Consider the following 20,924-nt stretch of genomic DNA (forward strand, 5'->3'; position numbering starts at 1 on the left):
TTTCTCCCTCTCTCTTTCTCTCTGTCTCTCTCAATTTTTCTCCTCTCTCTCTTCCTCCTTCTCTCTTTCTTGCGCTCTTTTTTCCCTCTCTTCTCTCTCTCCTCTTCTCTCTCTTCTCTCTCTCTCTCCTCCTTCTCTCTCTTATTTTGGAAAAGAGGAAGAGAAAGAGAGAGGGATATAGAGTGAAAAAAGGATGAGAGAGAAATAGAAAGAGAAAAGGAAGGAGAGAAAGAGAATAAAGAGAGAGATAAATGAGAAAAAGAGAGAGAAAAGGAGAAAGAAAGAAGGAAAGGAGAGAGAGAAGAATAGGAGAGAGAAAGAAAAAAGAGAAAAAATGAGAGAGAGAGAGAGAAAGAGGAAGAGAGAGGGGAGGTGGAGAGAGGGCGGAGAGGAGAGAAACAAAAGGGAAAGAGGGAAAAGAGAAAGAGAGAGAGAGAAGGGGAAGGGAGGGAGAGAGAGAGAGAGAGAGAGAGAGAGAGGAGGGGGAGAAAGAGGAGAAGGAGAGAGAGAGAGAGGAAGAAAGAGGGGAGGAGGAGAGAGAAAGAGAGAGGAGGGAGAGGAGGGAGAGAAAAAAAGGGAGAGAGAGAGAGAGAGGAAGAGAGAGAAGAAGGAAGGGGGAGGGAGAGGGGGAGAGAGAGAAAGAGATAAGAGGGGGAGAGAGAGGGGGAATGGAGGGAGAGGGAGAAAGAGGAGGGGGAAAGAGAGAGAGAGAAGAAAGAGGGGAGGGGAGAGAGGAGGAAGAGAAGAGAGGAAGAGAGAGGGAAAGGAAGGGAGAGGGAGAGGAGAAAAAGGAGAGAGAGAGAGAGAGAGAGAAGGAGAAGAGGAGAGAGAAAAAGAGGGAGACAAAGAGGAGGGGGAGAGAGAGAAAGAGAGAGAGAGATAGAGAAGGGAGAGAAGGAAGAAAGGGGAAGAGAGAGAGAGAGAGAGAGAGAGAGAAGGGAGAGATGAGGGGAGAAAGAGGAGAAGAAGAGAGAGAGGAAGAAAGAGGGGAGGGAGAGAGAGAAAAAAAGGGGGGAGAGGGGAGGAGAGAGAAGAAGGAAGGGGAAGGAGAGGTAGAGGGGGAGAGAGAGAGGAAAAAGAGGGAGAGGGAGAAAAAGGAAGGGGGTGAGAGAGAGAGAGGGAGAGGAGAGAGAGAGAGAGAGAGAGAGAGAGAGAGAGAAAGGGGAGAGAGAGAGAAGGAAGAAAGAGAAAGAAAGAGTATGTAAAATTAATTTTAGAGTTTAAATAAAACCAGTTTTAATTTGGTTTAAAACTAAACTGAACCATAAAAACTGGTTTTTAATAAACTGATTTTTCATAAAAACTATGGTTTCAGTTTAGTTTTTTATTTAAAAAAATTGGTTTATTTAAAACAGTTTCAGTTCAGTTTCAATTCAGTTTAGTGAAACCAGTTTTTTTGCACACCCCTAACCATCATCATAGTCAAACACATCAAAAAAATTATCCATGACACCGCCTATGTTTGTCATCTCTAATTTTAATATTCATCTCTTCTAGTCATGAATTATAATGAAAATTATCAATATAACCCTGTACTATTCATAAATCATTTACCTTAGATTATTTTAAAACTAAGCTTAATATTCATTAACTATAAGCAAATTTAGACCACAATCTAACTTTTGACCATGTGGCCACCAAAGGCATCACATCCATAACCATAGCAGAACCTTAACTATAAGCAAATTTAGACCACAGTCTAACTTTTAACCATGTGGCCACCATAGGCATCACATCCATAACCATAGCAGAACCTTTGCTATATATATATATATATGAAATGTTACACTATAACATTTGGTTCTGCAAATTATTATAGATGTAATAGCGGAAAATTGTAGCTATGGTGGGCCGGTAGAAAAAGAGTTTTTGACGCGTTTTATAGTTTTCAAATTTCGATTATTCGAGGTAGAATTTTTTCTTAAACTCAGTTTATTTACAATAATTATTATAACTGGATACGAAAAATATATTTTTGTGATTTGTGCAAGTTTTATAAATTGAATTGAGTTGCTTTAGATGAATGTAATTATTTGCCTGGTTGATTTATTGACTATTTGAGAAGGTTAGGTATTCTGATTTGTTCGTTGACTTTGTTGAATTAGTTTTCTTGATTTTTGGAGTTAATTTGATATTGGAAGTGAATTGATATTCGAAAATGGTTTAATATTGAAAATGATTGGATATTAAAACTAAGTTGACATTGGAAATAATTTAAGTTTGGAAAATGATTTGAGATTTGAAAATGATTTGTCTTATTTTTTTTACAATTTTAGTCTTAGAAAAAATATACTTTTATGTCCTAATAGAGAGAGAGAGAGAGAGAGAGAGAGAGAGAGAGAGAGAGAGCTGACACATGATGCTTTCTATCAAAGTTTGGTCGTGTAAAAGACATGTTTAGTTTTATTAATGAGCTACTTTTAAGACGCAAAGGGTTTAATAGTTTAAGTCCTTTTAATTAATTCAAGATTATTATTATAATTGTACATTGAAATTATTTCTGAAATAGTAAAGTATTATTTTGATCCTTAACATTTAAGCTAAATCATAATTTAGTCCATAATGTTTCAAACGTCTTCTTTTAGTCCTAAAAAGTTTTAAATAGATTCAATATTGTCCTATCGTTAAATTTGACTCGAATAATTGACGAAAATTTTTTTACATTAGTGATCATTGGTAGGTGGATTTTATTTAAATACGAAATCGAACGTTATATTAGCTCTTAAATATGCTAATTGTTCATGTCAAATTTAACTGCGAGACAACATTGAACCCATTTGAAACTTTTCGGAACTAAAATAAAACATTTAAAACATTAGGAATCAAATTAAAATATGGTCCAAACGTTGGGACCAGAATAATATTTTACCCTTTCTAAAAAAAAAATAAAATTGTGTGCTTATCCATTAATGATATCTAATATAAATCAAATCTATTGGAGATCAAATTCTATTTGTCATGGCTGCATATTAGAAAATAAATTCCTTGAAATTATTAAGTGATTTGATGAACTTTATGTAAATATCTTGTATTACCAAGTCTAATAATAGAATGTCTTATAGCTAATTATCAGGGATAGCATTACATATGTATGTGATTGATAGAAATTATATTCAATAAAGACAGAATCTTTTAATTTTTTTTTTCACGAAAACTCCTATTGAAAAAAGCTTGTTGAGGAAGGGAGAGGGTTTTATTTTGGAGTTGAAGAAGTTGTGTCGTCCTAAACTATGTGTGGTCTGCGGTGGGCCAAAACTGTATTTAGTTGGTACGCTATTATTGTTGCATCTAAATATTCAATACAAAATGTTACGAATCATAATTAGACCGACTTTACATTATATCTGTTAGGATTGAAATTGACAAACAAAATGATACCACTTTAAGATAGTACCACGCAAATTACTTTAGGTTCCACAACGAAAAAAATAGAACCGAAATATACCTCCTCATAAAAAACCAACGTAAAGAACTACATATCGAATCACATTTATTTCTGCCATCACTGTAGCTAAACACATAAAAAAATCAACCATGACACTGTCTATGTCTGTCATTCCCAATTTTAAAATTCATCTTTTTTAGTCATGAATTACAATAAAAATTATTAACATAATCCTACACTATTCATGAATCATTTACCTTAGATTATTTTAAAACTAAATTCAATATTCGCTAACTACAAACAAATCTAGACTACAGGCTAACTTTTGATTATGTGGCCACCATAGGTATTACATCCATAATCATAACAGAACCCACCATTATATACCATTATATATATAATAGCAGAGAATTATAAGTTGTGACTAAATTTTTAAAGTAGTTTCTCATATTCATAATTTTTATCATTTTAGTCCCTCAAATTTAAAATTATTTATACTGGTCTTTGAGATTTTTTTTGGACACCATATTAGTCTCTAGACCCTTTCTAATACAAAATTAGCGAACTAAGTGTTGAATTCACTCTAACTTATCATGCTGGACATATGGCTAAACAGCGTCGTTTCGTTTTGACATTTAAATAAGACAAAAACAAAAAAAAAATTATATGATATACAAATCATTATATTTTTTTTTATTCTCTAAAACTACCTTCTTTTATCTTATTTAAGGACTAAAATAAAAAGATGTTATTTAATTATGTGTTTAACGTGATAAGTCAGAACTAATTTACTATTTTATTGGTTGATTTAAAGTTGAAAAACATTTAGAAATCAATATAATGCATAGAATTAGATTTCGAGGAGCTGTACAGTAAATTTTAAATCTGAAAAATTAGTGAATCTAAAAATCCACCGTGGGAATTTAGTCTACAAATTGTCAATTACAAATGAAAGTGAGAAACAATTATTTTAGGCAGGAGGAAACAAGACAAAAGGGAGACAAAATTAAGGTGTTGGGATGGGGGGCCGGCCCCAACATTGAGGGCACGTGCTGAGGTGGCTGCCTGCACTCAAACAATAGAAGCTGCCTTTGTAACTTACTCCCTCACTCAAGCTTACTTAACTTGTTCATGCTGCTTTCTTGGTGCACTGTGAAGTATTTCAAAACAAGTACACACCAAAAGCCAAAACAAAATTAGTTGAGAGAGAGAGAGAGAGAGAAAGAGAGAGATGGAAAGAGGTAGAGAGGAGAAAAGGGAAGAAGGAATAATGGTGTTTGTGGACAAAAGGGGTGGTTCTTCTACTCCTCCACCCTTATGGAGGCTTCAGCTTCCATCTCACCACTCCAGAATCAACATTCAAGAATTCCTCAACTGCCCCACATCATCGTCACTCTCTGCCAGAGAGCTCTGTGCACAACTCTGGGAGACTCAGCCCTACCACATGGCACTACTTCCCCGCTGCCGCCGCAAGGGCAACACACTTCTTAAGCTTCCTAAACACTTTGCTGACCCTCCTGATAGCCCCTATCACCAGGTATAATCCCGACTACGCGAGTTTCTTTTTCTAGTCTTGTGCATGTTTTGATTCTTAGGGAGTTTGCTAGTTTCTTTTTCTACTCTTGGTGCATGATTTGCTGCTTAGTGAGTATGCTAGTTTCTTCGCATCCTTTTGTGTCATTCTTTTCTTATAACTATAATTGGAAATTTTAGTTTCACTTTTGAAATTGGAAACTTAGTTTTGGTTATTTATAACAATTGACTGGGTGAACTGAATTCGTAAATTTATAATTCAATCAGCTTTAGTGGAATTTGTTGATGCATTTTTAGACAAGTAATTGTATTATTCTTATGTTCCTCAATGAAGCCCAAATTAGAACGTAATTCGAAAAGACATGTCCAAGCATCACCTCTCAAGCACCGTAGATCAGTTGAAAGTAAGGGTTGTGCTCCTCAGCCAGTGTCCCCTGCAAGTTACTGTAACTCCGTGAAAGTAAGTATTATTATCTATGTTTAATTTTACATTGGAAGTAAGTATTATATATCTGTGTTTAATTTTTCCTTTATATTCTACATGTTCTGTTCTCTTTTATATCAGTGGTATCTCATTAGTGGTTTACTTGAGTTATAGGGAACATTATATGTTAAAAAGAGAAATAGATTTATAACTGACTTTGTTGATTTGAGCTAACTTCAATCCTCAATTTATAAGCCATTATCATTATGGTATATATTAAGTTTGAATTTTTTTTGTTTGCTTAAAATAGGTGGCACCGTACAATCTTTCAGTAAATCCAACAAGTTCTGCGGAGTTAAGGGGTAAATGTGGCGACCCTAAAACATCAAGAGAGTTACTCAAAGTACTGAGCCGCATCTCGAGCCTTGAAGAACAGAATGCATCGAGTATGTCAGTGATAAAAGCCTTGAAAATGGAGCTAGATCTTTCTCAGGTACAGGTCAGAGAGTTACTACAAGAAAAGCGAATGAGTAAGCAGGAAATGGAGATCCTAATGAGGCAAATAGAAGAGGACAAGCTTGTGAGGAAGAACAATGAACATGAAAAAGTTAAAGCTACAGTTCAATCAATGAATGAAGAGATAGAAGAAGAAAGGAGGTTGAGACAGCATTCGGAAAGCGTTTGTCGAAAGCTCACAAGGGAGCTTTCGGAGATGAAGTCTTCACTGTCAAGTTGTCTCAGAGATCTTGAAAGAGAGCAAAAAGGTCGGATCCTATTGGAGAATCTGTGTGACGACTTTGCCAAAGGAATAAGAGACTATGAACGAGAAGCACGTTCTCTAACACAGAATAATGGCGCTGAGACGGGTCAGGTTAAAGGTGAAAATAACCTTGATAGGCTAATGCTTCATATTTCAGAGGCTTGGCTTGATGAGCGCAGGCAAACGAAGCAAGTCCAATCAGGAGGAAGAGATTCTGTTGTTGACAAGTTAGGTGTTGATATTGAAACATTTCTTCAAGCGAAAAGGTCGGTTGATTCAGGCAGATGCAGTAGCCACACCCCAAAAGAGATTCACCCATGCCTGCATTCACTGGATAATGCAGCAATGAGGAAACAGGTTCAGTCAGAAGAATGTGAATTGGCAACACAAGCTCAAAAGGAAACGATTGAAAAGCATGTTGGGAGCAGTTCTATATCATCAGAAGGTGATAAGGTTTATCCAGAGACAGAGAACATTTTCGGGGAGGGTTCAGTGGTTACAGGGAATTGTAGGCCTAAGCTGAGTGACATGTCTGAGTCTTGTTCTTCTTCCAAATTGCCAAAGGGAGTTAATGAGAACTCGCTGATGGCAAAACTGCTTGAAGCAAGATTACAGCCCCACAAACCTTCAATGTGAACTTTACATACAATGCTTTTTCAGAAAACAATAGATTTTAAAGCTTTTAGGAATGTACAGAGTATTTGTTATAAATCATAACCTTCTTTCTAGAATTAAAACAATTCGACAATATGATATACTCATTTGAGCAATTGATCAGCAATGCCAACTTTGCTTTCCGGTGCAAAGTTGACTCCAAATTTGTCAACATTGTGTGGATTTAATTGTTAATTATTAATTAAATCTGCCAATTAAACGGAGATGCTTGCACCGTACGCACAAGCACACGTCACTAAATAAAATATAATATTCGCAATTGAGTCTATCTGCATCGGATATGTTAAAAGGAAAGGATCAAAGCCGGCAATAATGTTGAAAATGGATTCAACGTTTGACAATTCTTAATTTATTATATAAAGTCAAGCTCCAAGTGAGAAGCCCATAACCGCAGTTCCATTGAGAATAGCCACTGGGTAGTTGTGGTGTTTGTGTTGGAGCTCTCTTCGCTCCAAGTCCGAAAGGAGGTGATAACAGACCTTAGCGGCTACTTCATGGATACCTCTGCCTCCTTCTGTTGGGGTGCCATGCACAAGAGAAGTCAGAGGTTTGCATGAATTTGGTGATAAGGTCAATTGCCTTTAATCTTTTTGGTATTGGAGTGAAGGGAGCGCCACCGAACCATTAGCTTCGTGTATCTATGCATTAGGTACGTTGATTTATCAGCTAACCATAATCTACTTAGGCGAACTAATTGATTTAATTAACGTCATAACAACTAGGTTTCTTTGTCTAGTTTGTAACAGACAGCAAGCAACAGGTTTCACTAATCAAGTTTCGGTGCCAATTGATGTCTTAAAAGACGACGACATGATGACTACTTTTGGATGACAATTTCAAAAGGAAGCGACACACAAGATGCCATTGAAAACATGCCAAATACATAACCTCCAATGCCTCAAGGGTAATTACCATTCCATAGTGCCTTCTTTTTCAATGTAAAACCATCATTCTTTCAAAGGTGCTCTAGTTTTACTTAGCTTATTGTCATTTATGAAATTATATCACCAAATTATGTTAACCTATGTTTAGCATCTATATTTAACAAATACACAAGCTAGATAACAAGGATAGATGACCATATCTTAAAATCCTTTAAAAGATGAAACCATAGAAAGACGAAAAAAATAAACATCTCAATCCAGTAAGCACCGTAAACTCGTCATCAGAAAAATGTTAATAACTCTCTTGGAAAAACAATGAAACCGAAAATACAAGACTGACAAAAAGATAACTAGGAATTAGATTTTATCGATATCCTCATCCTCGAACTCGACGTAGTCGTCGCCAATCTGGTCATCGTCGTCCTCGAGGCCACCACCGACGGTCTCGTTGAGGCGTGTGGTGTCAGGGAGCTCGCCATAGGCCTTGAGAAGTCTGGCCTCGTCAGCCATGTACTTGAGGATAACGTCAGCCTTGTCGTTCTGGAAGTCGCGGAGGCCGACGAGGATGATGTCACCGGTGGCGATCCACACCTTTTTGTGCATCTTGCCTCTGATATGACAGAGCCTCTTGATGCCGTCGATGCACATTGCTTCACAGCGGCCGTTACCGAGCATACGGAGGACCTGCGCGTATTCCTGTCCGTCCTCCTTGAAAACCAGCTCTCTCTTATCGTCGTCCGCTTCGTTCTTCCCCCTCTTCCTGTTCTTCCCTCCCTTTCCCTTGTTCTTCGGCATCTTCTTCTTCTTCTTCTTTCTTTCCCTCTCTTACAGTTGCAGATTAGGTTTCAATCAATCGGGTTCTTTGTCTATTTGAAGCTTGCTAAAAAATTCTGCGGTAATTTAAAACCCTAGGATTGGTAGCTTTTCCCTCTTTTCTCTCTTGCTCGGTAATTGAGTTTGCGTTGGAGGAACTGTGATGCAGCTGCTGCCCTTTATATAACTCCTTCAAGGCGGCTAACTCCATAGGTGAGGTCGGTTTCTTTTATTCCTGGGCACCAAGATAAAAAAGATAAGGCAATCTATCTTTTATTTTTTTTTAAAAAAAACGTTGATTCTTTAATTTAAAAATTAAAATAAGATACTAACTTTTTTCAACGTGATTAGGTGATTCTCTATTCTTTAACGGGAAAAAAAAGGATAAAGTAGTAAAATGATAAATTAATTATTTTTAAATTAAAATAGTAGGATATATATTTAAAAAATTATAAATTTAGTTATAATTAATTTTTTATTTTATTATTTTATTAATTTTTTGTTTTAGATGATTTAAATTTATTATCTTTAATGTAAAATGAATAAATTTCTTAAAAGTTTAATGTTAAAGAATAAATATTGTTATTCTCTAATTTATACTATATTAACAAAAGATATGTACAACGATCAAATAAAAGATAGGAAAAATTATTCTAAAAGATCGTTAGGAAGATTTAATTATTAAAAATGACTTTTAATACTAAAATTATTAAGAATGACCAAGTTTTTTTATAATATTTAAAAAAACGAACTAAATCTTTTTATAAAGAGATAAATATATTTTTAATTTTTTAATTTATTTTTTATAATTTTTATGTTGATAAATTTTATTTTTCTTAAAATTTTAGTAATTTTATTAATTATTAATTTATTTTTATTTTTGTGATCTTTAGCTAACGAAAAAAAAGACAAAAGATCATAAAAATAAAAAATAAATAAATAATAAAAATTACTAAAATTTTAGAAAAAATAAAAATTATTAATATAAAAATTATAAAAAATAAATAAATAAATAGTTAAAAATTAATATTTTAATAATTAAATCTCCCTAACGATCTTTTAGAGTAATTTTTTTAAATTAATTAACTAATTAATTCCAAGTGAATATTCATACACATCTATATAACTTTGAGAATCAAACAATATATATTAAAGATTATAAAAAATAGTTAAAGATATATTTATCTCTTTATAAAAAGATTTAGTTCTTCTTCTTAAATATTATAAAAAAATTTAGTCCTTCTTAATAATTTTGGTATTTAAGGTCCTTTTTAATAATTAAATCTTTCTAACAGTCCTTTAGAATAATTTTTCCTAAAAGGATATTTGTTGCTGAAATTCCTATTTTATTTTAAAACTTATGAAATAATATATTGTTATTTGCTTAAAAAATCCTTGTAATACTCATAACTAAAAAAAATTAAACAACACATCTATTCTATTATTTTTAATAAAAGAAATATTAAAATTTAATTCATCACTAAAATATAATAGTTTGAATATTTTTTTTTAAAAAATAATTATTTTATCTATGTTCTCCCAAAACATAAAAATGGAAATAAAACAACAATTATGATTAAAAGTATTTCTTGAAGGTGCACAAGCATTTTGTTGATTTTCTTGCAGTGTCTTAACACTAATTTAACAAGGATGTATGAGAGCGTACTTAATGTATAAAGAGATGAACAACTAAATGATTTAAAAATATAATTATTTTAGCTTTTAATTTTGTTTATCTGCTAATTAAAAAGAATAATAAAACTACTTGAAGACTCTTACCAAACTTATTATCTTTTCTCGATTACTATCTTTTACTCTAAACTTTAACATAAAGAAAAAAGAGATAGAGAGACAAAAAAAAGTTTATCTTTTTAGATATTGGATAAAAATTGGTGTAATCTTTTAATATTAGAAGCTACAGTGTTTTACAAAAATTCTAAGAGCTGTAGAATTCGTAAAATGCGGATTGTCAAATGAATTTTTTTTTAATTTATAAAGACAATACACAAACTGTGTATTGTATTATTTTAATATTAAATTATAATATATAAACGGCATATTGTATTATTTTAATATTAAATTATAATACACAGACTGCGTATTGTCAATGCAATACGTATTCTGCGTATTGTGCTTACACAGAATAGCGTCCTCAGAACATTGTAAAATCCCATTTTTGTAACATTAACGTAAAATTTTATTCATTCTTCAATATCAAAATAAAAAATCCACAAAAAAATATTACTTTACTCTTTCTTTTTATTTTTTCTTCTATGTTTTATTGCAAAATGTTGTCGGATATACGTGTCGATGAATATTCTATGATTGTTGGAATGTTTAAAATATAATATTTTTTAAATATACTGTTAACTAAAATTTTTCAAATTTGCCCTAACCTATCAAATTCAATAAATCATGTGGCCTTAAGTTAATATTATCATTGCACTACGTAACATCTTTACTATTAGAATGTCACACTTTTGCATGCACCACTCTAATAGTAAGGACGACGACTTTTATATACTTAATAAGAGTTTTTAACTTGAATACCGGATCGTTGTTTTCTTTGAGAAACCGAAAATTCTTTTTACTTGAAAACAAACATATATATATACAAAAATTCTTGTAAAAATTCTTATACAAATAACATATAAATATTATATACATACAAAACATACAACTCATATCCCTCTTACACAATTATAATGACAAATGTGAGAGAAAAATTTTGACTAATATATATACAAATAAAAACAACACGGCTAAGGACTTAGCAAAAACGTCATCAATTTCCTCGTCCGTCCTGAAAAGAGAAGTCTGTAAAGGGGTGAGAACATCGTTCTCGTAGGTTCTCAGTAGAGGGTTTAAGAATTGTCATAAGAGGATACGTATAAAAGAAGAATGAATTTCAAAAGCAAATATCATCATTCATCTTATGAACCTTTTCAAAACCACAACAATTAATTATCCAAAATTCAAAGTTCTCTTCTTTAATATAAGGATTTCAAAGCTCAAATAATATCCCAATACATAATCAAGTTACGGCCTCCGGCCCAACTTATAAACGACTCTCAACCTCCGACCCAACATATGGATAAATTTCGACCTTTGGCCCAACATACAAATAAATCTCCACTCGATCTCAAAACAGAATCAGTCATAGGAACAAACAATACAAGACAAACACAATCAGAAAATAGTTACAACAAGTACCATAATTAACAGTTAAATAGGATTCATCAGATAAGCAAACTAAAATATTTAAACACACCCAAACAATAGCAAACAAATGCAGTATGATGCATGCCTGTCCTATTGGTCGTGAGCTCACGCGTTAGTTACATTGCCAGAACCAGACACATTCGGTAACTAACCCGGACATTTTTCCTCTGAGGTTTCTCACATATATATACACTATATGTCTCGCGGGTGAGTGTCTTGTATGCCTCGCAGGCAGAACTTCCCGTATACTCGCAGGGTGAGTGCCTTGTACACCTCGTCATCAGAGAGACCTTCGCAGGATTGAGCGCCCTGTGCATCTCGCAGGGTTGAGTGCCCTGTGCACCTCGCAGGCAAAATTGCCTGTATACTCGCGGGTGAGTGCCATATACACCTCACAGGGTTGAGTACCCTGTATATCTCTTTCAAAAATTCATATTTTTCGCCAAATCAAAAGTCTCAAATTAACTTCAATAATCTATCTCAAGCTTAAACATTTGAATTCAATTGCTTTTGAAAATTACTAAAAACTTTCAAAGCCTTTCCCCAAGGTCCGAAAACATAATTCTTTTCTTAAAATCAATCCAAGCCAAAATAAGTTATTAAATTAGATTAAATTACCTTAAATCAAGATTTATTAAATTAAATTCTACGGCAGAGTCTCTAAAATTTAAGGGAGCGACAACCAATTCTCATTTCTTTAAAATTCATTAAAATCCTTAAATCGTAACTCTTTAATTCATATCATTTCAATAAAACTCATTTTCGTTCAATCTGTAACACTCTACCACTACAAAAAAAAAGGTTAAAATGGCAGTTTTTTAAGGTAATTACAGCGGTTATAACTGCCATTATTGTCGAAAATGGCGCTTCCAAGAAACGCCGGAATTCTGGGTGCCATTCTGGTTATTACGGCGGTTTTTTGGCGGTTAAAATTGCGATTTTTAACCGCTATTTTAACCAAATAAAACGGCGATTTTGTTGTTGTTTAAAATGGCGGTTTGTAACCGCCATTTTTACCTGGGTTTAATGGCATCCTCCTTGTTTAAAATGGCGGTTTGTAACTGTCGTTTTTACCTGGGTTTAATGGCATCCTTCTCGTTAAAAATGGCGTTTATAACCGCCGTTTTTACCTGTATTTAATGGCATCCTTTTCGTTTAAAATGCCATTTCTAAACGCCATTTTTACCAGGGTTTAATGGCATCCTTTTCGTTTAAAATGGCATTTTTTAACTGCCGTTTTTACCGGATAAAAATGATTTTTTTATCTTTTAAAAATACAGTTTTTACTATTATTTTTATCTTGCTAAATAAATGATTTTTTTTATTAAAATTTCACAATAACAAAATCATAATCCATAGACAAAATATTATATAACTCAAAGTATTAAACATAATATATGATTTTTTAGTATTACAAATAAAAAATAATAACTCCTATACAAAGTATCAAACTAAGAAATATTGTTAGTTCTATTACATTGGGAGTTTTCCTAGAGATGCTCAACAAATTTGCTACAGATCATTCCAACATTTTCATTGTTCATGTCCGTGTAAATAAATATTACCTGCAAAAGAAAATTGAACGTTGAAATAAATAGTTGCTCAAATAAATAGCAAACTACCAGCATTTTAAAGAATTAAAAACTAAACCAACAGTCTCACAAGAGGGACTAGATATTAAAAAATTTATTCATTATATATATATATATTCTAAAGGTAAGAAAATTATTCTTGTATGCACATTTTGATTTTTTTAGTCAACTCATCATCATCCTCAAGATTTCTATCTAGGCCTCCATTTGCATCTCGTCTCCTTTTTTGCAGAATCAACACTGCCATTGTTGTTTTTATTCAACTTGTAATACTCATTAATAGTATTTTCAATAGTTTCCAGTATCTGATCACTATAATTGCTTACCTTGGCCCTGTGCTAAACAGAAACATCTGTGTTAATAGTATTTTCAATGGTTTCCAGTACATTTGATTAATTCGTAGAATGAACTTATTTGCTCACACCATTGAGTTCAATGAGTTCTTCCTTTGTTCTTGGTACTTTCTTGCTCATCAGCTGCAACAGAGAATTACTATATAACAGAAACAGCAGCTCATCAGATGCTTAGCATTCAAAGACAATTTCAATTGAATTAAACTATTCATAATCCATTACTGCACAAGATTAAATGAGCTCTATACAGAGAACTTGTGTAACTAACCAGAATACGTGGTGAGCCAAGACATTGTCTCCAGATTCACCAAGAATAGTTGCCCGCAGCAACCGCAGTGCTGAGTATAACTTTGCTGAAAGATTCTGAAATAAAGTTCTATCAAAGACAATTCAAGACATATTAGAAAATTGAACAAAAAGAACCGTAAAGAAACCCATTATATACCATGTCAACTTGAGTTTGGGGCTGAGCAGGAGTATCAATTTGATGACTATTTTGTTTTTCAGATGTCAAAGATCCTTTAGCTGGAATGAACTCGTACTTCGCTAATTTTGATGCTTTTATGGACGATGGGAACCTACAACATTTCAGGCTGCTATTAAGTAGGAATATAATACTGAGAAAGAGTGTGTTGTAGATGTTAAAAATGAGGCTAGAGAAGGTTGAGACAAGAATTCAAAGTAACTTTGACGTATCAATCTAACAATATCTGAGCGCTAACAGAATTGGACCCCTAAAATTCTGACTGACAGATTCAATCAAGAAATAGCTTCATGAGATCGACAAACCTCAGTTTAATCCTCTGGCCCCCCAGCAACAGGTTGCGGACCTTGGGGTCATTTACCTGCAAAACAATTCAACCCGTTAGACAGCTTACTATTATTTAAAGTCTAACTATGAAGGTTGCAACAACAGCTATAGAAGCACAACAAGCACATAAGAAACTTTTGAAAATAAATTGCAGGATTCAAACATAGACTATTTCTTTCAATACCTTCAATATTGATGATACTGATCCATAAAATCACTTTTTTTAACCTCCTCCACAAGAAAATCCTCTACAACAAGATGATACAATACTCGGGAAGAAGCCTCACCCTTAGCTAGATGCTTCCCAGCACCATGAAGGCTCAAAGTATCATGACGGTGTTTCTTGACCTGATTTTAACATTAAAAGTACATAACTAGAGGACATATTTAATGGCTAAATAGGGCAAGAAAATATTTGTAACAGTGAAGAGAGGAGAAATAAAACAAGTTATCTCAGTGGCATACCAACTGTCTTAAGGATCCACGATAGACTTCTAATATATGTGATGATGAGACCTTCTACCCAGTTAGCTTAACCAGTTCAACCTAAAAAGAGGCAATCAAACGAACTGAGAAATAGTGAACTAAAGTCTCTATCTCAAATATTGGAAGTTTGAAACTAACATAATTCCTTAAACTGGAAGGATGAAAACAGTAAATTTTATAGAAAGAAGATGCTTTCAAACCAATTGCTTTGCAATCTCAGTGACATCTTTCTCAATAAAACTTGTGTTCTTCAAACAATTATCACATGTTTTCTGACATGTTGAAGAATCAAACTTCTCCCCAAAATGAGCAAGCTGCAGAAGACGCCTACAATCAACGTCATTTTCACAATAACTGACCTGAGACAGTTGAAGGAAAACATATTGTAAAATCAACAATAAAAAGGGTGACAATATAGCAACAGCCAATATAGAAACTTCAACCAGCCCTTTGTTATCCCATTTAAGAAAGAATTACCATTCGCAAAAGGTTTTCAGTGTTTGTTTCCAATATCCATCCTGAATTTGTCATATTTGAGTGACTGTATCCATATGTCATTGAACTTTGCTCTATTGCTCCTTGACTTATCATATGCTTAACTTGAATCTATAAAAAATTATATACAGCTAGATATCAGCAGTGAAAACACCAACAAAATGGGGAGATCTGGATATCAATTATTACTTATTTCAAATAACTTGCCACTAATATAAATTTTGAATGATCTTCCAATTCCATACAATTTACTATTCAATTATCTGATACTAACATAATCACTGTAGCTGTAATATAATATACAGGAAGAACGTAGACCATCTCTACCAGCTCGTCCACATTCCTTGAAAGATAATGAAAAGTAAGAAGACATGTTAGCAAACAGAAACAAATGTTCAGAAACTATGCCAAAATAATATTTTAATTGAACATGTTAGTAAACAGAAACAGAAGTTCAGAAACTATGCCAAAATAATATTTTAGTTGTCTGCGCTATCTGCTATACCTGATGATAACCTTCAATAGATTTTGGAAGGGAATGATGGATTAAGAAGCGAACATCAGGCTTGTTAATACCTGGAATTTTAAATTTAAATTATGATTCTACTCAAGCAAATCAATGCAATAAATAGTATCTGAAAAGCATACATTTACCCATTCCAAATGCCACAGTAGCACAAATTATATTGATCTCATCTTTACTCCACTGCTTTTGAACAAAGGCACGTTGAGCAGGATCCATGTTACCATGATAAAATGCAGACTTATGTCCAAACTCCTGGACAATGAACATAACTAGATAGTGTATTTGCAAACAATTCAACTAGATGTTGACTTCTAGTTTTACTTTGTTTATAGAAAATATAAAACAAGAGTCCAATTATGGTTTATCATGTAGCCATACCATCATCATCCAGAAAGAATAATAAACAAACAATAAGCATGACAGAAGAAAAATGGAAGAGAAGCAACAATACAGGTGCAGTCAGATGACCAACCTGCAACTTTTCAGCAACCTTTTCACAGTCCATTCGAGAAAGGTAATATATAATGCCACACTCATCAAAATGGTTTTCCCTAATGAATTTGTCAACATCTTCCAAACACTTTTTGGTCTTGGGAAGGACAGAATACCTGCAACATTCAAAATGAGTAAGGATTCATACTTTCAATTAAAAAGCAATATTTGCTTATCAAGAAAAAATAAATAAATTTAAGAGGGTGGGAGAGCATAATGGCACTCACTTGGCAATCTTTTCTGGTGTTACATACAATAACTTATAATTACAATATTTGGAATTAAGTTCTCTAAAGATATTACATATAAGAAAGAGAATTGGGTTCAATAACTATCTTTTGGTATCTATTAATTGTATTAAATCTTTTCTCAAGTCCATAAATACATTCAGTATAGTAACTATCCCTCTCATTTTTATCTCCAACAAAACTACTCCTATTTATCAAACTTTTAAAACATGAAATTTAATGTCTAATTTTAACAATATCTACAAAAATTTAAAACTGCAGCTTCAATGGGAGCAGATTAACAGTGTGGCAATCAAGCTTCTAATAATAATAATAATAATAATAATAATAATAATAATAATAATAATAATAATAACCAAAAAGAAAAAAATCACCCAAAATCAGAATCAACCATAGAAAAGCAAGTCAAATTCGATATATTAGGATCAAACACTCAATACTCATGTGATTTTACCTTATCTTTTGAATTATTGTTTAAAATACGTAATCAATTTTTAAAATGATACTGAATTAATTTTGAAATAAAAGAAAAACAAAATTCCTACCTATCGAGCAAAAGCAAAAGCAGAGTATAACTAATCATGCAGTAATTTGAAAGATTTAAGCTATAATTTACAAACTGAAGCTGGAAAAAGAAGAAATAGCACTCACATATATGAAGCTATTCTTCTGCGCTTGGTTTCCATCATCAAACACTGTCATTATCAAAATTTACATCACATTTATCAAACACAACATAAGTATTCATTCACACGCAACGAGAATACATTTATTTTTCTTAAATAAAGAAAATCTAAATAATGTACTTCTTGTTCAATTTAACTATATTCGTATTAAAGAAGAGACTCATCATAGTATCAAAAAGCAGAGAATCGCACTTTTGAACCCTAGAATATAAAAAGATAGAAAATTGACCTGCCGATCTAGGACGAAAGGGAGGCACTGAGGATTTTAGTGGAGAAGACATAGAAGATGGCAAGGAGGAAGCTGGAGGAGGCATCGCCGGAAAAGATCGCGACTGGAAGAGATGTTGCCGAAGGAGATTGCCGCTGGAGGAGGTGTTGCCGGAGAAGATCGTCGCTGGAGGAGATGTCGCGGAGAAGATCGTCACAGGAGGCGAATGCAGAAAGAGATCGCCGCTGGAGGAGATGTCATCGGAGGAGATCATCGAAGAACACAAGAAGTCATACCTTCGTTTTGGAGAATGTTGCTGAGAAGATCGTCGGAGAATGCCGCTAAGAAGATCGTCATCGAAGCAGTCGTTGGAGCAGTCGCTGGAGAGTGCCGTTGAGAAGATGGCTGGAGCAGCTTCACTTTTTCGAGTTTCACTTTCACCACACCAGATAAGATAAGTGTTAGGGTTTTTCTTGGTTTTGGGCTTTTGGCCTTTTTTTTTTAAATACTAGCTTTGATAATGGCAGTTGAAAACCGCCAAAATCACCAAAAAATACCATTTTAGAAAAATTAATTATGACAACATCATAAAATGCCATAATATCTGAATATTATGGCAGTTCTTTAAAGCTGTCATAATATAAATTCCATTTTAAACTCTTTTTTTTTGTAGTGTACCACACAGAGCTTTATGTTTAAGTTGTATAACAGAGGTAGAGAGGTATTACGACCTCTAAAGAAAAAGACGTATATAAATATAGTTGAATAAAATTATGACTAGGAGCCTTGAAGAAGAAACTAAACAAAAGTGTAATAGAAAATCGCATCACACTCGTCCGGGTAAACATAAAACAGATAAACAGGACCGAAAAGAAGGATAAACTATATATAAATATCAGACTTCCAAAATATACAAATATCAAATTCCAGACTCGACTTGCGAAGCTAAGGCTGGCCAAAGTATAAACACACACACACACACACCAAAAGTATAACCCAAACTACAATATAAATACTTGTTTTTCCATTGTCAATCTCTAGGAGGGACTTACACAATTATACAGGGCGGAGACTAAATATACATATATACAACTAGAAACAAAATACTAAGCACTAAGAGTATAGTTCTTCGCTTCCAGAAGGTCTACAGAATGCTCAGTGAGGTGCTCTTGACCTACATCTGAAAAATAGTAGAATATGTATAGAATGAGAATCAGAGGTTCTCAGCATGGTAAAGGTGCCCACATAGATAATATATAAGGTCCCGAAAAAGTAAGAGACATTCTTAGAACTCCGACACTCAGATTAATCTTAAAAATTATTCTAATCCAGAAATATCGGTAATCTATCTAAGAGAATTCTAATTCTAATCTAAGGCTTCACCTTCTGTCTCCTTCAAGCCTCCAAATCATCATGTGGAACAACCCTCATCACACCTCCACTATTTGAGGGATCTCTCAAGGTCAAACACATACAAAGAATACACAATTAAAGAAACAAAAACAACATTTAAGTCATGTAACATATAGACATATATAAACAATTAGGCAAAACAAAGTATGCATACTCAAACAAATCATACAAATGCACATGATGCATGTCTGTCCTATGGCCGATGATATCATCTGCCGGTTATCTAGCCAAATCCGACATGTCCAGTAGCAAACCTTGGACAGTCCTAGCGGCGTGAAGCTCAAAGCATATGCATGTATATAAATATTCAATCATCCATCGCACATCTGGGTCAAAGGGAATCTCAAATCTCAACCTGAAACTAGTGGGGTGAGTCACCGTGTTTGTTTAGAGAGACTAAGATCAATCATAAATACTAACTTGGAGCAAATGGGGCAACCACTGTATCTATCCAAGAAGCTTAAAATCATCTTAACTTGGAGCAAGTGGGACAAACCATACCCTTGCATTTGCTCAAGAAGCTCAAACCATCTCAACCTGGAGCAAGTGGGGCGAACCACACTCTTGCATCTACTCGGAGAGCCTTAACTAACCAAGTTGGAGCAAGTGGGGTGAACCACACCCTTGCGTGTACCTAGGAGGTACGTTCTCATATGTCCAGGAGGAACAAATGAGGGGATCCTAACCTCCCACCATCTCGCTAGAAGCAATTTTACAATAGCAGGAGGAACAAGGAAGGGGATCCTCACCTTCCGCCATCTCTCTGGGGTTACACTTTCGAAAAATAGTTCTAGAGATAAAATAATCACATTTATAATGAAATCGCACCCAACATTGTATTTATAATAGAATATAGTTCTTCAAACTTATCTCCACTATACTCCAACATGTTTTCTTTAATTTACTCAGTACACTCCACAGAATCACTCTAGTTAATCTACCCACAGTACTCTATAATCCTAAGTCACCGTCTCTAAATACAAAACAAAACTACCTTTTTTATTTTACTAGTACACTCTCACTTGTCCCAAAGTCTAAACACTAGCTATCGTTCCTTAAACAGGTGTTATAGGGGTTTGGAAAGCCAGAGGAATAGTCAATAATTCAAAAATTGTGATTTTTCAATAAAACAGTGGTTACGAAGGTTTACAAACTTGTTGGAAAAGTCAAACAATTAAAAATAGAGTTTTAGTGCAAAAGAGGGTATCGTGCATACGCATCATACTGTGCATACACACGCACCAGACAACTTTCTCAGCGTGTGCGTACGCACCTAGTACGCACATTAGTGTGCGTACACACAACTTGCAAAACTTCCAGAGAGTGCGTACACACACCCTCATGCGTATTTACGAGTTTGACCACATACTCTGGCCTGTGCGTGCATACGATAGTGTGCGTGGGCTCACATACCAGAATTTATGGTTTTCTGCAAAATTCTATTTTTAAACCCAAACTTCAAATGCGCATAACGCTTTCGTTAAAAATTGTTTTTTGAACGTTGCAAACTCGACGGATCCAATTTTTGTTCAAAACAAGTTTCACAAGATTTGGGAGTTTGGAAGTCAAATTATGACCCGTCAAAGTTAAAATTTCTATTAATGTGTTAGTTATGTATTAGTTGAACAGCTGCATCATTGCAGTATAAATGTCTCTGTTTATATAGCAAAAAATACTCTTGTCTCTCATAAACTTGTGTCTTACACTTTCTTCCTTCTATGTTTACATAAGAAAAATCAGTTTCTATTTCTTTCTTGGTTAGTTCTCTGCACAAATAATTCTTATATGTTATTTTTTTTGTACAGCGAGTTGTTGTAATTTTATCAAGTTCATCAGTTTTTTTTACAGGGAATACGCTCGCAGAGGTTCCTGAAACTTGGCTGCGTGAATCCATCATCTTTTTAACAAGGTCGAAAAT

General features: G+C 33.8%; 2 protein-coding genes, 1 long non-coding RNA gene and 1 pseudogene across 3 annotated transcripts; 1 reads left to right on the plus strand and 3 right to left on the minus strand.

Moving 5' to 3' along the window:
* Positions 1–4,346: 4,346 nt before the first annotated feature.
* On the plus strand, positions 4,347–6,872 carry LOC112758401 (uncharacterized protein At5g41620). The gene is made up of 3 exons (XM_025807071.3): positions 4,347–4,922; positions 5,253–5,378; positions 5,653–6,872. The coding sequence occupies exons 1-3, from the start codon at positions 4,617–4,619 to the stop codon at positions 6,736–6,738; spliced, it is 1,518 nt and encodes a 505-aa protein (XP_025662856.1). The 5' UTR covers positions 4,347–4,616; the 3' UTR covers positions 6,739–6,872.
* A 980-nt stretch (positions 6,873–7,852) lies between these two features.
* LOC112758402 (eukaryotic translation initiation factor 1A) lies at positions 7,853–8,809 on the minus strand. Its single transcript, XM_025807072.3, has one exon. The coding sequence runs from the start codon at positions 8,454–8,456 to the stop codon at positions 8,019–8,021; it is 438 nt and encodes a 145-aa protein (XP_025662857.1). The 5' UTR covers positions 8,457–8,809; the 3' UTR covers positions 7,853–8,018.
* Positions 8,810–13,045: 4,236 nt separating this feature from the next.
* On the minus strand, positions 13,046–13,533 carry LOC140179920 (uncharacterized). Its single transcript, XR_011874016.1, has 2 exons — positions 13,438–13,533; positions 13,046–13,261 (listed from the first exon to the last, which is right to left on the minus strand). It is a non-coding gene; the product is annotated as an uncharacterized lncRNA (long non-coding RNA).
* Positions 13,534–13,548: 15 nt separating this feature from the next.
* Positions 13,549–19,765, minus strand: LOC112756841 (ATP-dependent DNA helicase Q-like 4A; annotated as a pseudogene).
* Between the last annotated feature and the right edge of the window lie 1,159 nt (positions 19,766–20,924).

This window comes from Arachis hypogaea, chromosome 16 (assembly GCF_003086295.3).
Source record: "Arachis hypogaea cultivar Tifrunner chromosome 16, arahy.Tifrunner.gnm2.J5K5, whole genome shotgun sequence".
Taxonomy (NCBI): Eukaryota; Viridiplantae; Streptophyta; class Magnoliopsida; order Fabales; family Fabaceae; genus Arachis; species Arachis hypogaea.

Coding starts and splice junctions, on each gene's coding strand:
- LOC112758401 (XM_025807071.3), top strand. CDS start 4,617: ATGGAAAGAGGTAGAGAGGAGAAAAGGGAAGAAGGAATAATGGTGTTT. Junction 4,923..5,252: donor CTGATAGCCCCTATCACCAG/GTATAATCCCGA, acceptor TCCTCAATGAAG/CCCAAATTAGAACGTAATTC. Junction 5,379..5,652: donor GTTACTGTAACTCCGTGAAA/GTAAGTATTATT, acceptor TGCTTAAAATAG/GTGGCACCGTACAATCTTTC.
- LOC112758402 (XM_025807072.3), bottom strand. CDS start 8,456: ATGCCGAAGAACAAGGGAAAGGGAGGGAAGAACAGGAAGAGGGGGAAG.